Genomic DNA, 14,840 nt, shown 5'->3' on the forward strand with positions numbered 1-14,840 from the left:
AATAAGACAAGGGTTCTTCAAAAAAAAACAGATGTACAAAACATATAGCAGTATACCACGTAAATGGTAATATAATTTAACTAACAGTAAGATTTACAGAACAATAGTCAGCAAGCTACTTGACTATCTTAAAATAACAGTAAATTCGATTAAACTCAGTTTTAACATCTAGTCATCCATATCAGTGAGACAATGGATGTCTCTGTGGAAAACATACTCATCTTGTCCTACAGTGGGTCCCAGACATTTTAAAATCAATTTAAAATCAATACGAGAATCTTAAAATCAATTCTCAAAGTCACAGGGAACCAGTGGAGTCATTGGAGTGCTGTTGTCATTTTCTTGTGGGTCAGGACACTAGCAGCAGCATTCTGAACATGCTGTAGCTATGTAGTGCAGCTCTTTGGTAGAGCAGATAAACGAGCATTACAGTAGTCTAATCTTGATGTGACAAAGAGAAGTTTTTCACTGTCTGCAGGTGAAAGTAGGCTGTTTTGCATGTAGCACTAATGAGATTCTTGAAACTGAGCTCATTATAAGAAAAACTCATAAATTCTTGACAAATTATACTCAAAATTTATGGGATCTAGCCCATAAAAGCCTGAATGTCCTTCCAATAATAAGAACCACTGAACTACTGAACTACAGGAAATGTCCATCCACATTTTGATGTCACCCATGCAGTCAAACACTGAACTGAGATTTGTAAGCGTTTGGTGCCGAGAACATATTAAGCTAGGCATCATCTTTTTTTATTTTTTTTATTTTTATATAAAACATCTAAGAGCGTTTCCAAGCCAATCACTTTAAAACAGAACATATTGCTATTAGTGTAGCTGACTGGTGCCAGAATAGTCAGTCCATTGGTGTGAGTGCTAGCTATGTTCTTCCTTATTCCAGTAACGTTGTCACTAAAAAACATTGCAAACTCGCTATATTTGGCAGCCGAGGAAATATATCTCGGCTACCAATTCAGATGAGATATAGGGAGTGATTCACCAGACAGTCTATGGTCACAAAGAGGTAATTGTATTATTTTTCTGAATATTAATCAGGTTTGAGAGATAAGCTTTCCTAGCAGAATTCATTTCACTGTTAAAGTTTTTCAGTTGTGTTTATATATAGCAAGATGAACTTGATGAAACACAAACACATAGCTTTGTGTTTCTCCATTCCCTCTCCACTCTTCTGCAGTCCCATTTTACTTTTAAGATGGTAGAAGTATTTCTCCAAGGGCCTTTTTTTTTTTGCCTGAAAGGACCTTGTTTTTTGCAGTGGAACAGTATCAATACATTTGGTAACCCTCGAGTTAAGCACCTTCACTAGTCTAATAAGATTGTAAAAGGAGGGAGAGTGCTCGTTATGTCTGTGAACACTACAGCAGTATCAGCAGTGAGATAGCATGTGGTTGTTCTCTTATCACTTAATGTTCTAGTACATACTGACATGCTAATAAAGACACAAAAGTGATACAACATCAACTATTTCTGGTCCTCTTATAGCAATGAGACGTGAAATAATCAAGTCTAGGGTATGCTCATGTTTATGAGTGGGACCAGGCACATGTTGCATAAGATCAAAAGAGTTGAGCAATCTAAAAAACTCAGCAGTCATAGGATCTGTGGGCACATAGATGTGAATATTAAAATCTCCAGTAGCTGAAATATTGAAAGCCATTTAAAATCCAAAAAAAGCATTTACCCAATCTCATCAAGAAGATGGATGGTAGATAACAAGCATGAGAATGGGGCGATCATTCTTAAATTGCACTGCCTTATATTCAAACCTAGTAGAATCACCTAGTTGGGCAGTCACCTATTTTGTGTCAACAGTCCAGGCTGGTGGAGATGGTGTAATAGTGTGGGGAATGTTTTCTTGGCTAATATCAATCAATCATTGTTTGAATAGTGATGGCGCTTTCAAACACTTTCATGAAGCTTCGAAACCTTTACGAATCTTTTGTATCGAATTAGTGGTTCGGAGCACATATCAAACTGCCCAAGTCACATGATTTCAGCAAATGAGGCTTCGTTGCGTCATACTGTTTTGAAACGTTTCAAAATTTCTGTGGTTTTCCGCTAGGGGGTGTTGATCTCAAGGTGAACCAATGAACCAAGTGATTAATATATAATTTTAACTGTTCTCGTGTCAGGTTTTTTTATATAGGTTTATAAACCTGAAATGATTCAATAGTGTTTGTACTGATCCATGGTCAGTGCTTACCTCAGGATGCCTTGTTAATCATCTGAAGTGAAATCCTGCCAAATTTCATTATAAAAATAAAGAAGACATGGCCAGATGTTGTGAGTTATTAAGTAGGCAAGAGAGAATTTGGACAGTTTTGCATTTTGACAAACATTTCAACTTTAGGAACGAGTGGAGGCATAAAAAGACCAAGGTCTATTGTATGGGACCATTCTGAAAAGCTCTAAAACAACCTTGTGAGGTATATGATTTGTTTACTCAAAACACTCTTATTTATCTAATGGGCATACATCTGGTGGAACTGAAATTTCTGGTGTACATAGACTATGTATATATGAAATCTTTCATATTGAATTTTCTGGGCCTCTAAAGGTCTAAAGTGATGGACAAAAAAAATATGTCAGCATACAGTTTTAGGCCCTCAAAGCCTAAAAGCTATGCACACTGTAAATAACATTTTAATTTCACACAGCATACAGTGTAATAAGTCCATATTTTATTTTCAAGAAGGTAAAAGTGCAATGATGAGGCTTTAGTTTAAAGAAGCTTGACCCAGCATATGTGCTTCCTACAAGATATGGACTAAAGACATAGTTGCTGCAAGGTAAAAAGTGACAGAAGAGAAGGTGGTGGCAGAGGTGAAAAAAGCCAACAGTGTTAATTTGACATCTGACATGCGGACATCCATGAATATGGATGCATACTTAGCGGTAACTTGCCATTACATCAGTGATGAAACCAAGTTGTGTACTGTTGTGCTTGGAGTTATAAAGTTTCCTGAAACACACAGCTGAGTACATTAAAGATGCAAAGACTGTTTTGCTGGAGTCATGAGGAATAAGAGACAAAGTTACATGCCTCATTATGGACCATGGCTCAAACATGACTCTGTACACAAAAAATGAAGCTGATTCAGGAAGTGGAAACAAGGTGGAACCAAGGTAGAACAGCACATTTTTCATGCTTCAAAAACTATAGAATCTGAAGCAGTTGGTGCTGCTTTAACCTCTCAGAACACCAACATAACACGATGGACAGTCTATCTCGCAATCTCGCAGTGCCTCCATGCCCTTTCATCCTTCAATCATGCCACAGTTGAGCTCTCAGCAGAGAAAGTGGTCACAGTTTCAAGGATAATACCTATCGTCCAGATGATATTTCATAAAATGAATGAGAGAGCACACAAACTGCCATCACCAACAGCAATTGAACTCTCAAGCAACTTGATAAGGAACCTGAAACAACGCTTCGGAGCTTTGGCCAAAGCAACTCATTTGGATCCTAGATTTAAGACTCTAGCATTTGGCAATGTGGCCAATGCTGATGCTGCAGTCAAGGACTGCATCGCTGAATGCAGTGCACGGGTATGTGAAACGTCTACACTACTACCACCAGAATCACCCCAGCCATCAACTTCAGCAGCAGCCACTTCAGCAGGAGGACAGAGAGATGGAGAGGAAAACTTATCTTATGGTCCAGTAGCTCCCATAAGTGAGACAAAAAGAGTCCACAATGTCACTGCTGACACAACTCTTGAAGTACAACGGTACTTGAACACACCTTACCTCACCAGAACAAGTGATCCACTGAGTTTTGGGGTAAACACCTAACAATATTATCTCATCTGCCACCTAAAAAACAATAGTTTTCTGAAGTCATTCTGCTGCTACTATCATGAGTTACATCATCAATAAATCTTAGTGAGCCCATTCCAGATGCAGCCATGCAAGCCCAAGCCATGACACTATCTCCATCGTGCTTGGCTAATTAGCTTGTATGTGTTGGATTATGAGCAGATCCTTTCTTTCTCCACACTTTGGCCTTTCCATCACTTTGGTAGAGGTTAATCTTGACTTCAGAACTTTTGCAGCTCACCTCTGTATTTCTTTGTGAATTACAAGCTGGCCTACTGATTCTTACTGCTGATGAGGGGTTTGCATATATATTTCTGCTTTCAAAGTCTTCTTTGAATGGTGCATTGTGATACCTTCACCTCTGCCATGTGGAGGTTGTTGGTCATGTGCCTGACAGTTTTTTGGGGTTTTTTCTTCATAGCTCTCACAGTGTTTCTGTCAACAGCTTCTGTTATTTTCCTTGGACGCACTGTTCAATGCCTAGTTGTTAGTACACCAGTGGTTTCTTTCTTTTTCAATTTGTATTGGCTATGACCAATGCTTGTGCAGTGGCTCTGATCAAGTTTCCCTTATTTCTCAGCTTCAAAATGACTTGCTTTTCTCCCATAGATAGCTCTGTAGTCTTCATGTAGGTTTATCATTTTTAACAACAAATACAGTCTTCACAGATAAAACTGAGGGCTAAAACCAAGAGTAGACATTCAGAGGTATTAGTTTCGCTTAAACAATCAGTCTAACAGGGCACACCTGGGCAAGAAGAAACACCTGTCACATGTTCCAATATATTTGATCACTTGAAAAATGGGTAGGTTCAAACAAATGGTGCCATGTTCTAAGTTGTTTAACACATCTAGATTTGTACTTTTCTATCCACACTGGCCACTCGGGTGCTTGTTCAGTCCCTTGTCATTTTGAGACTAAACTACTGCAACTCACTTCTGGCAGGTCTGCCTCTGCATGCCATTCGACCTCTGCAACTGATCCAGAATGCAGCTGCACGGCTTGTTTTCAACCTTCCTTTCATAAGTTCTCCCACACCACCCCATTGCTACACTCTCTCCTCTGGCTTCCTGTAGCTGCCCGCATCAGATTTAAAACACTGATGCTTGCCTACAAAGCCAAAAATGGACTAGCACCCACCTATCTTGAAGCACTTATCACACCATGTACTGAACCACGTTCCATCTGATCATCTAACACTGCTTAACTGGCCCCCCATCTCTCAGGGTACAAGGAAGACATGCATCAAGGATCTTCTCTGTTCTGGCACCTCGCTGGTAGAATGAACTTCCCCTAGATGTCCGAACAGCTGAGTCACTGGCTGTCTTCAAACGATGACTCACCTTCACATAGCATACTTAAATTAGAAAATTCTTAGTTTTTTCAAAGATTTTTTTTTAGACTGATAGTACTCTTAGTCCATAACCTAATGAACCACTACCAGGATGTATTTATTGATAGAGACTTCAAAGCACTTCTGTAAGAAATGCAGATTTTCACTTTAGCAAAAATGAAATGATAAGGGCTTATGCTAAATGCTGCAAATGTAGGTGTCCACATACTTTTGGCATTATAGTGCATCTGCTATAATCCACAATCTCATCCAATTCTCAACCAAACAAGGGAGGGCCTTGTGACTGAAGCATGTTCCTCTATGGAGATTTCCATTTTAGCAAAAATGAAGTGATTATCTGACTTCTTTATTTCAGCCTTTTTTCCCCCCACTATTTACAAAAGCAAATAATTGACTCCACAAGAAAATGTTTGACTTAACAATTTGCTAGAATTTGCTAAATAAATCTCTTGAATATGTAGTCACTATTCTCATCAATGTCATATAGAAAAGTGAAACTTGGCCCCAAATGGATAACCTAAAGATTACTGTGGATAGTACCACACAGATACCGTGTTTGGTCTCTCTTGGATAGCCTAAAGATTGCACTTAGTGAAAACAGTTTACACTCATATCTAATTCATTATTCATTGGATAACTTCACTTGGATACTATAGACTTAACCCTGAAAAACTTGATAAAATAATAAAAAAAAAAGACCCTGATGCTCATACTGAAGATCCTTTCGACACACTCGGTACTGTTTGGCTCTATAGAATACAGGTGTGGAAGAGTAATGACTCAATCACACTATCCAGTGTCAGACAGTATAGGATGGATTCCCTTTTGAGTCTGGTTCCTCTCAAGGTTTCCTCCTCTTGCGGTGTCAAGGAGGTTTTCCTTGTCACTTACACATCTTGTTTCCTCATAAGGGATCTAAATGTAAATCTACAGAATGTCCAGCTTTCTGTAAAGCTGCTTTGTAACATTGTACATTGTTAAAAGTGCTTGAAAAAAAAATTTATACAAATAAAGTTGAATTGAAATTAAATAACTACCAAAGAAACATGACACATAATGTAAAGATTATATGTGAAATAGGCAAAATAATAAATCTGTGCAAAACACAAATATAACAACCTTTTATGTTTGGATCCTACACAAATCATAATCCACGTAACGTAATCATTAAAAGAACCATAGCCTAATTTCAGGAAAGCAGCAGAGCATGATGGGATTTCCGGCACATGTGTTGAAGAGTTGTGTTGCTCAACTGGCAGATGTGTTCAGCAACATCTTCAACATGTCCATGTCTCAGACCATTGTCTCTAAGTGCTTCAAGAAGTCACCACTGTAACAGTGCCAAAGACAACAGCCATCAAAAGCCTACATGACTTTCGACCAGTTGCTCTGACCCCAATTGTCATGAAATTCTTTGAGACACTGGTACAGTCATAAATCAAATTCACCATGCCAGCCATCCTAAATTCATACCAGTATGCATACTGAGCCAACAGATCTCAAGAGAACACTATCTCTACTGCTCTACTCACCACCCTAACCCAACCTGAACAACAGAATACAAATGGCCAAATACTGTTTATTTAATATAATAGTCTCCAGAAATCTGTCCTGCAAACTGGTGCTCTGCAGGGCTGTGCACTAAGCCCCCTGCTGAACTCCCTTTTTACCTATGACTGCATCCCTATATACAACACCAACACCATCATGGAGTATGCCGTTGACACCACAGTTATAGGTCTGATTTCTGACAACGAATCATCTTATAGGAAGGAGGTGCAGCACCTGGTAATGGGGGGTTCTGAGAACAGCCTGGCTTTCAACACCAACAAGACAAAGGATTTCATTATCGACTACGGGAGAGAACCTAAACAAGGATCTGCTCACCACCTTCTATCACTGTAGTACTGAGAGCATGCTTACCTACTGCATCTCAATATGATATACCAGCTGCATTGTAACAGAGAGGATTGATCTGCAAACGACTCATCAGCAGGTTCTCTTCTACCTGACAGCCATCAACATTCTGAACTAGGCAACCACCATAACCTCCTAGGACAACCCACCCACTTTCTCACCTATCAACTCTAACACCCTCTCAACATACACATTAGGACTGGGACACCTGTTCTCTCTCTCTCTCTCTCTCTCTCTCTCTCTCTCTCTCTCACACACACACACACACACACACACACACACACACACCAATACTTAGTGAAGTGGGTTACATACACAATTCAATTCAATTTTATTTGTATAATGCTTTTAACAATGGACATTGTCACAAAGCAGCTTTATAGAAATCCAGATATAGATATAAATTTGTCCCTAATGAGCAAGCCAGAGGTGATGGTGGATCCATCGTCCTTGAAAAAGCCACCTCAGTAAAATATAGTTAGTAAAATTTGCCCTCTTAGTATAATAGTTTTTTTTGCACTCCACTATCATAATTCCTGTTTGTGCGCATTATGAAATATCAAAATCCCACATGACTGCAGTAGTGTGTGTGCATAACACTCCAATTTTTTAAAAATTTACACCAATTAATACAATCCAAATATGACCAACCTCAGTCTAAGCCAGTCAAAGCACCTATTTCGATGAAGTACTGAACTTGGTATTTTTGTGAAGTATTAGCACACAATGAAGTCTGGCAATAATCCTCCAATATTTTCAAGCTCTGTTCTAACAAGCCCAGCCACAAAGGCTACCACATCGCCTTTCTGGGCTTCTTCTCAAACGCTGCATATATAGATTATTTTTGCTCCTTGATCAGCTTTCGATGTACAGTAAGTACTTAATACTTAATAATAGTGATGGCCATACATGACTTCCATAATAATATTCAGGGTTTTAGTTATTAGTAACATAGTTAATGATAATTAAATTATACTCAAACTATTATAACTTAATTATAAATTAAGAATGATAATAGTGACTTATAAAATGATCTGAAGGTTCGCAGTTCTTCAACAGTAGCTTAAATTTTGATCTGAGGGACAGCAAACACAAAATCAATTCATTAAAACAACATTTATTTAGTACACGTACTAGCAGGCACGACTACACAATAGAAATGGTAGTGAATGTTATGAATGAGTAGATATTTTGATGAGAATGATATAATTGGTCTATAATTGTGTGTTGCATTGGTATGTGAATGCTCATGCACAAAGGGCACACTCACAACAGCATTCTGTTGCCCGCTCATCCATGCACAAAGCAGAAATTTAATTGGAAGGGTTTCACACCATGTGGGCATCAGGAATGGACCTTTAAATAACTGTTTTGGATATATATAGGGAGCTCTAGCTCCAAGTAATCGGTCATTGTTTTCGAATTATTGGATTAAAAAGGGGAATTAGAATGACATAAAGTGCTTACTCTATTATCCACCAAATAACCACAAAATCACAATAACACTGTTCATGGATGAATTTTATTGGCTCTGAATATAATACAGTAGATTTAATACTGAGATTGAACAGGAAACTGACAGCGTTATTATTAGAATGCATGCACAAGGTGCTCATGAAGATGTGAAGAGAGAAGCGAAGATCAAAGTAGCTTTGTGTACTATATATACACCATACAAAATAACATTCCATCAGGTCAGATTCAGTTTACAAATAATAATCCACTCTACTAGAAATGAAAACAAACTACATTTTCTGTAACTAATTAAGCCCAGTTGCTCACTTTAAACTGGTCTTGATTTGATGTTTCTTTCAACCATAAAGTGCCCTGTTGGCAGCCCTTGTCCTTTATGAATGGGCTCTATGGACCTCTAGTGGTGTGGGATGTTGAGGGTGATTAGATGCCTATCAGGAGTCAGAGAGTGTGACATTTCTCTTCTTATCATTCATGCAATGCCATCACATTTCTGTCACATTTTCTTCTTTTTTCTAATCTCTTGCTCCCCCCACCCTCCCGTACTGTAACCAACAAAAAAGACCCCTCACGTAACTGCTCCATTGTATGATGATGTATGTGTTTGTGACTTTGTTTATTGCTTTGACTGTTCTGTTCTCTATGTTCTTCTATCGCGGATGAGAGAGGACATTAGCGCCTTGCATGGCTGCTTTAAGGACCTCTTCTCTCCTTATAGGGGGAAGATGTGACCCGTCATTCCATTCATCTCGTTGTAGAAATACAATGACAATAAATGCTATCTATCTATCTATCTATCTATGTATCTATCTATCTATCTATCTATCTATCTATCTATCTATCTATCTATCAGAATTTATGCTGATGAGCCATAACATTAAAATCAGCTGCCTAATATTGTTTAGGTCCCCCTTGTGCCATCAAAATAGTTCTGACCCATCAAGGCATGGACTCCACAAGACCCCTGAAGGTGTGCTGTGGTGTCTGACACCAAGATGATAGCAGCAGATCCTTTAGGTCCTGTAAGCTGCATGGTGGGGCCTCTATGGATCGCTCATGTTTGTCCAGCACATCCCACAGATGCTTGATCAGATTGAGATCTGGGGAATTTGTAGGCCTTGTCAACACCTTGAACTCTTTGTCATGTTCCTCAAACCATTCCTGAACAATTTTTGCAGTGTGGCCGGGCACATTATCCTGCTGAAAGAGGCCACTGCCATTAGGGAATACGGTTGCCATGAAGGGGTGTACTTGGTCTGCAACAATGTTTAGGTAGGTGGTATGTGTCAAAGTAACATCCACATGAATGCCAGGACCCAAGGTTTCCCAGCAGAACATTGCCCAGAGCATCACACTGCCTCTCCCGGTTTGCCTTCTTCCCATAGTGTATCCTGGTGCTATCTCTTCCCCGGGTAAGCAATACACCCTTACCTGGCCTTCCACATGATGTAAAAGTAAATGTGATTCATCAGATCAGGCCATGTTCTTCCTCCACGGTCCAGTTCTGATGTTCATGTGCCCCTTGTAGGTACTTTTGGCTGTGGACAGGTGTCAGCATGGGCACTCTTACCAGTCTGCGGCTATGCAGCCCCATACACAGCAAGCTGCGATGAACTGTGTGTTCTGACACCTTTCTATCATAGCCTGCATTAACTTTTTTCACCAGTTGCTGTGCTGCAGTAGCTCTTCTGTGGGATGTGACCCAATGGGCTAGCCTTTGCTCCCCATGGGAATCAATGAGCCTTGGGCGCCCATAACCCTGTCGCCAGATCCGCAGTTGTCCTTCCTTGGACCACTTTTGGTAGGTACTAACCACTGCATACTGGAAACACCCCTACAAGACCTGCCGTTTTGGGCATGCTCTGACCAAGTCGTCTAGCCATCACAATTTGGCCCTTGTCAATGTCACTCAGATCCTTACACTTGCCGATTTTTCCTGCTTCCAACACATCAACTTCACCTGTCAGTGGTTTTAATGGTGTGACTGATAGGTGTATGTGGGTGCCTAGCCAATATGCCAGATTGTGGCAATTTGAGGGTGCCATCTCACCAATCCTTTTACCTTTTTTGGTTTCTGATTCTCATGCCGCAAGCCTGCTAGTTAGATGACAGGGGATTGTGAAAGCTGAATATCTCTCTGAGGGAGCAAAAATGGCTCGACAGAGGAAAAAAGGTATGGAAAATCAGCTCCTGGTTTACTGAGCACTCCGTCAATGGGTGTGTGTTCTCACTGTACTTGGTTTGAACTATATCATTAATTTCATATATCTAATAAAATGTAATATATGTCATATAATAAAAGCCTGTACCCCCACTGGCATTTCCTGGGTCATGATGTTACATCTAAATCTACATGCACATTACACTGTGCACTTGTCGAGGTATGGATAGACTGTTTGAGACTGAGAGATGGAGGGTGATTCCTTTGGAGGCTATACTGCTTACACCAGCTTTAAACTCTTTCTTTACATTGTGTATAAAACAACCACTTATTGATATCACTGTCAAAGAATTTATTTAGGATTTTCAGATAAATTAATCAAGCTCAATAACTTGGATCTCCTTTTCTTGATTTATTACTCTTTTTTTGCCTCTTCCTTTGCTCTGTTTCCTGTGCCTCTGTCCTTCTCTCTTTCCACTCTTCCTAGTTGGGGTACTCCCAGGAGATTCCTGTTAAAGCTTGTGCAGCCTCTAAAGACACTCTCAGACTCCCCACCACCTCTTGATCACCATCCATTCTGATAACTGAGAGAGAAAAGTCTAAATGAGTTTATGAGGATGATACAGTGATACCCTCAATATCATTTAAAAGGGCACTTACTATCAATTTGGCGTTCAATTACATCATTCCCTGTAAGAAGTAGTTCCTGCAAGTCCAAGTAGGCATGGCCAACATCCACACATTCATCTTCCTCATTCAACGGCTCACTGACCACAGTGAACTTTAACCTAAGTGATTAGTGGAAAAAAAACAACATTCCATGGAGTTGTATTTTGTATTGGAATAATCTGGATTACTTTTTGCTACCTATATTTGTCAAATTAAGTTCCTTTTATCCGTGTCTTCTATATGAGTCTCATCAAAGAGCGTAAGGGTATAATAAGGGTATAATCACTATCACTCACTCCATTTCACTTTGTCTCAATGTCTGCTTACCTGCCCTGTTTAGCATCAGTCCTTTCCAGTATAGTATAGAGGTACTGCCTCAGAGGAGATGCCTCCGTGGTGTCAACGTGTATGACTGAGAGATAGAGAGAGATTGATGAGGTTGAGGGAGTGTAGCTATAATAAAGAATAACAGTGATGTTGCTAAGATCTGAAGGTAGTAACTGGTTGCACCAACAGGTCTTAACAGGATCTTATATAAGCTCCTACTTAAAGTTGGCACCGCGGATGGCTGCCTCAGTTTGGAGCTCCCCATAGTTTTTGTTATTTTTTGTTGTTATTGTTTGTATGTCCTGTCTTTAGGCACTTTTCTCTGTTAACTTTTTACCAGGGATGAACTGCTGAACATTAGGCAATGCATACTTATCAATCTTTTACCAATTTTCATCCATACAGACATTTTAGTGGACATCTTAGTCAGAGGAGCTGCGGTCCTGTACAAATGCTCCAAGAGACGCAAACAAGGGAAGCGGGCGGGCGTACTCGTAGAGCTCCAATCTCTGCTCCCTCACCAACAAAAAAGACACAGTACTACTCTCACCAGAACAAACAAGGACTTTTCCAGCTCTGCTGCTTTGTGCTTCACAGAAACCTGGCTGAACAAATCGATTCCGGACAGCGCGTTACATCTGCCTGGTTTCCAGCTGCTCAGAGTGGATTGCACCGCGGAGAAAAACAAGATGTGGCGGATTATGTTTTTACATCAACAAAGGTTGGTGCACAGATGTAACAATGATGAAGAATTTGTGCTGTCCTAATTTAGAAGTGCTCTTCATCAACTGCAAGCCTTTTTATTCACTGCGAGAGTTTTCCTCGTTTATTCTGGTGAGTGTTTACATCCCTCTTCAATCCTGCGTGAGTGCAGCGCTGCAAAAGCTGGCTCATCAAATTACAGACATGGAGCAACAACACCTGGACTTTATTATTCTCTGGCAATTTTAACAGAGAAAACCTCACCAGTGAACTGCCTAAATATAGACAGCACAAGCTCCACCAGAGACAGAAACCTACTGGACCACTGCTGCACCACAATAAAGGATGCATATCGCTCTGTTCACAGAGCAGCTTTGAGGCACTCTGATCACTGTCTGGTTCATCTTCTCCCAACCTATAGGCAGAAACTTAAATCTACCAAGCCTTTAGTAAAGACTGTAAAGAGATGGACCAGTGAAGCAGAACTGGAACTACAAGCCTGTTTCGCTGCACTGATTGGAGTGTTTTTGAAGCTACAGTCACTGATCTGGATGAGCTCATTGATACTGTGACATCCTATATTAGTTTCTGTGAGGACATGTATGTTCCCACCAGGACTTATTTAACTTACAACAATGACAAACCATGGTTTACAGCAAAACTCAGACAGCTTCAGGCCAAAACACACTGACAAAAGAGATAAGTGTGGCTAAGAGAAGCTACTCTGAACAGCTGAAAAACAGTTTTCAGCCAATGACCCTGCATCAGTGTAGACAGGCCTGAAAGACGACATCAGTTACATCATCCCCTCTATCTGTTGGAAATTAACAACTCACTGATGACCTGAATCGTTTCTATTGCAGATCTGAAAAGGGCAGTCTCACACCAGCTCTGATCTTCTCACCACACAACGGTTAACACCTCCTGCTACTCCCCTCCCCCTCCTGCTACTCATCCTGCACTTAGAATCTGTTAAGAGGATGTGTGCCAGCTCTTCCAGAAACAGAGGATCAGGAAAGCTACAGGCTCAGAAAGGGTCAGTGTCTCACCCGCCTTTCTGAAAGTCTGCACTGACCAGCTGTCACCCATCTTAACCCAGACAGATCAATGGAGCAGTGTAAAATCCCTTCCTGCTCCACACGCTTCACCATCATTCCCCATCCCAAAGAAACCCAAGATCACAGGACTGAACGACTACAGACCTGTTGCTTTGACATCTGTGGTCATGAAATCATTTGAGAGACTGGTGTTGGCCCACCTGAAGGCCATCACTGGACTCTTGCTGGACCCCCTTCAGTTTGCTTATTGAGCAAACAGGTCAGTGGATGATACAGTCAACATGGGACTGCATTACATTACATCCTGCAACACCTCAAGAGACCAGGGACCTATGCAAGGATCCTATTTGTGGACTTCAGTTCAGCTTTCAATATCATCATCCCAGATCTCCTCCTGTCTAAATTAACCCAGCTCTCTGTGCCAACTGCCATCTGTCAGTGGATCAATAGGCCAGAACTGCTTTGAACTGCTGCCCACTGGCCGGCACTACAGAGTATTGAGCACCAGAACATCCAGACACAAGAGCAGCTTTTTCCCCACAGGCCATCTCCGTCATGAACTGTTAACTGCCTCCAAGGACCCTCTTAGTGCAATTTTCTGTATGTTGCATTAGCCCTTGCATAGCTGTACATAGCATCTGTACCATGTCTATTCTGCCTTAAGCTTATCATGTCTCTTTTTATTATGCATCTTGCTGTCATATTTATGTATGTACTGGACCTTCACTTACCAAGTCAAATTCCTTGTGTGTGTGAGCACACTTGGCAGTAAAGCTCATTCTGATTTCTGATTCTTTTGCATTCACTGTCATAGTTTCCACTCTTCTTCTAATTATTATTTTCACCAGTGATAATACCATAATTAAATTAGCACTCTATTTTCATGATCCGAGTACACGCTCAAAAACAAGACGTAAAGTACACATATGGAAATGGCAAATACTTCACAAAGATTAGAGGTGACTAAGCGGGTTAAATATGCTGGAAATAAAAATGGGGATAAACAGGAGACAGGTGTTGTTAGAAGTCAGGTGTATTAGAGAGACATAATGTCTATACTGGACTCAGATGTGGAGTTGAGGTGGCTCCTGGATCAGCGTTGGATTTGGATATGACATGCCTTCATGAGTCATTACTTGTTTATTTAAATACTGCAAAATGCTATTGATTAAACATTTATATTAAATGCCACCAATACTTGCAACTAAACATTCTTGTACAGAATTTGTAATTGAAAATTAAGGACCCCCAAAATATGAAGCCAGTGTCAAAGCACTCACTCCAAGGTCAATGGAAGGTTGCCTTCCATTGCTTCAACTATTCTGTAAACAATACAAAAA

At 40.3% G+C, this 14,840-nt stretch overlaps 1 protein-coding gene across 1 annotated transcript in view; it reads right to left on the minus strand.

The window, feature by feature from the left end:
* Nucleotides 1-8,220: 8,220 nt before the first annotated feature.
* rpgrip1 (RPGR interacting protein 1) overlaps nt 8,221-14,840 on the minus strand; it is a gene marked incomplete at its 5' end in the record, with an annotated part of 53,248 nt that continues 46,628 nt past the window's right edge. Inside the window, 3 exons of the mRNA XM_026924820.3 lie at nt 8,221-11,328; nt 11,405-11,532; nt 11,741-11,825. Of these exons, the coding sequence (XP_026780621.3) occupies nt 11,228-11,328; nt 11,405-11,532; nt 11,741-11,825 (314 nt within the window). The remainder of the gene's footprint in view (nt 11,329-11,404; nt 11,533-11,740; nt 11,826-14,840) is intronic.

This window comes from Pangasianodon hypophthalmus, chromosome 22, assembly GCF_027358585.1.
Source record: "Pangasianodon hypophthalmus isolate fPanHyp1 chromosome 22, fPanHyp1.pri, whole genome shotgun sequence".
NCBI lineage: Eukaryota > Metazoa > Chordata > Actinopteri > Siluriformes > Pangasiidae > Pangasianodon > Pangasianodon hypophthalmus.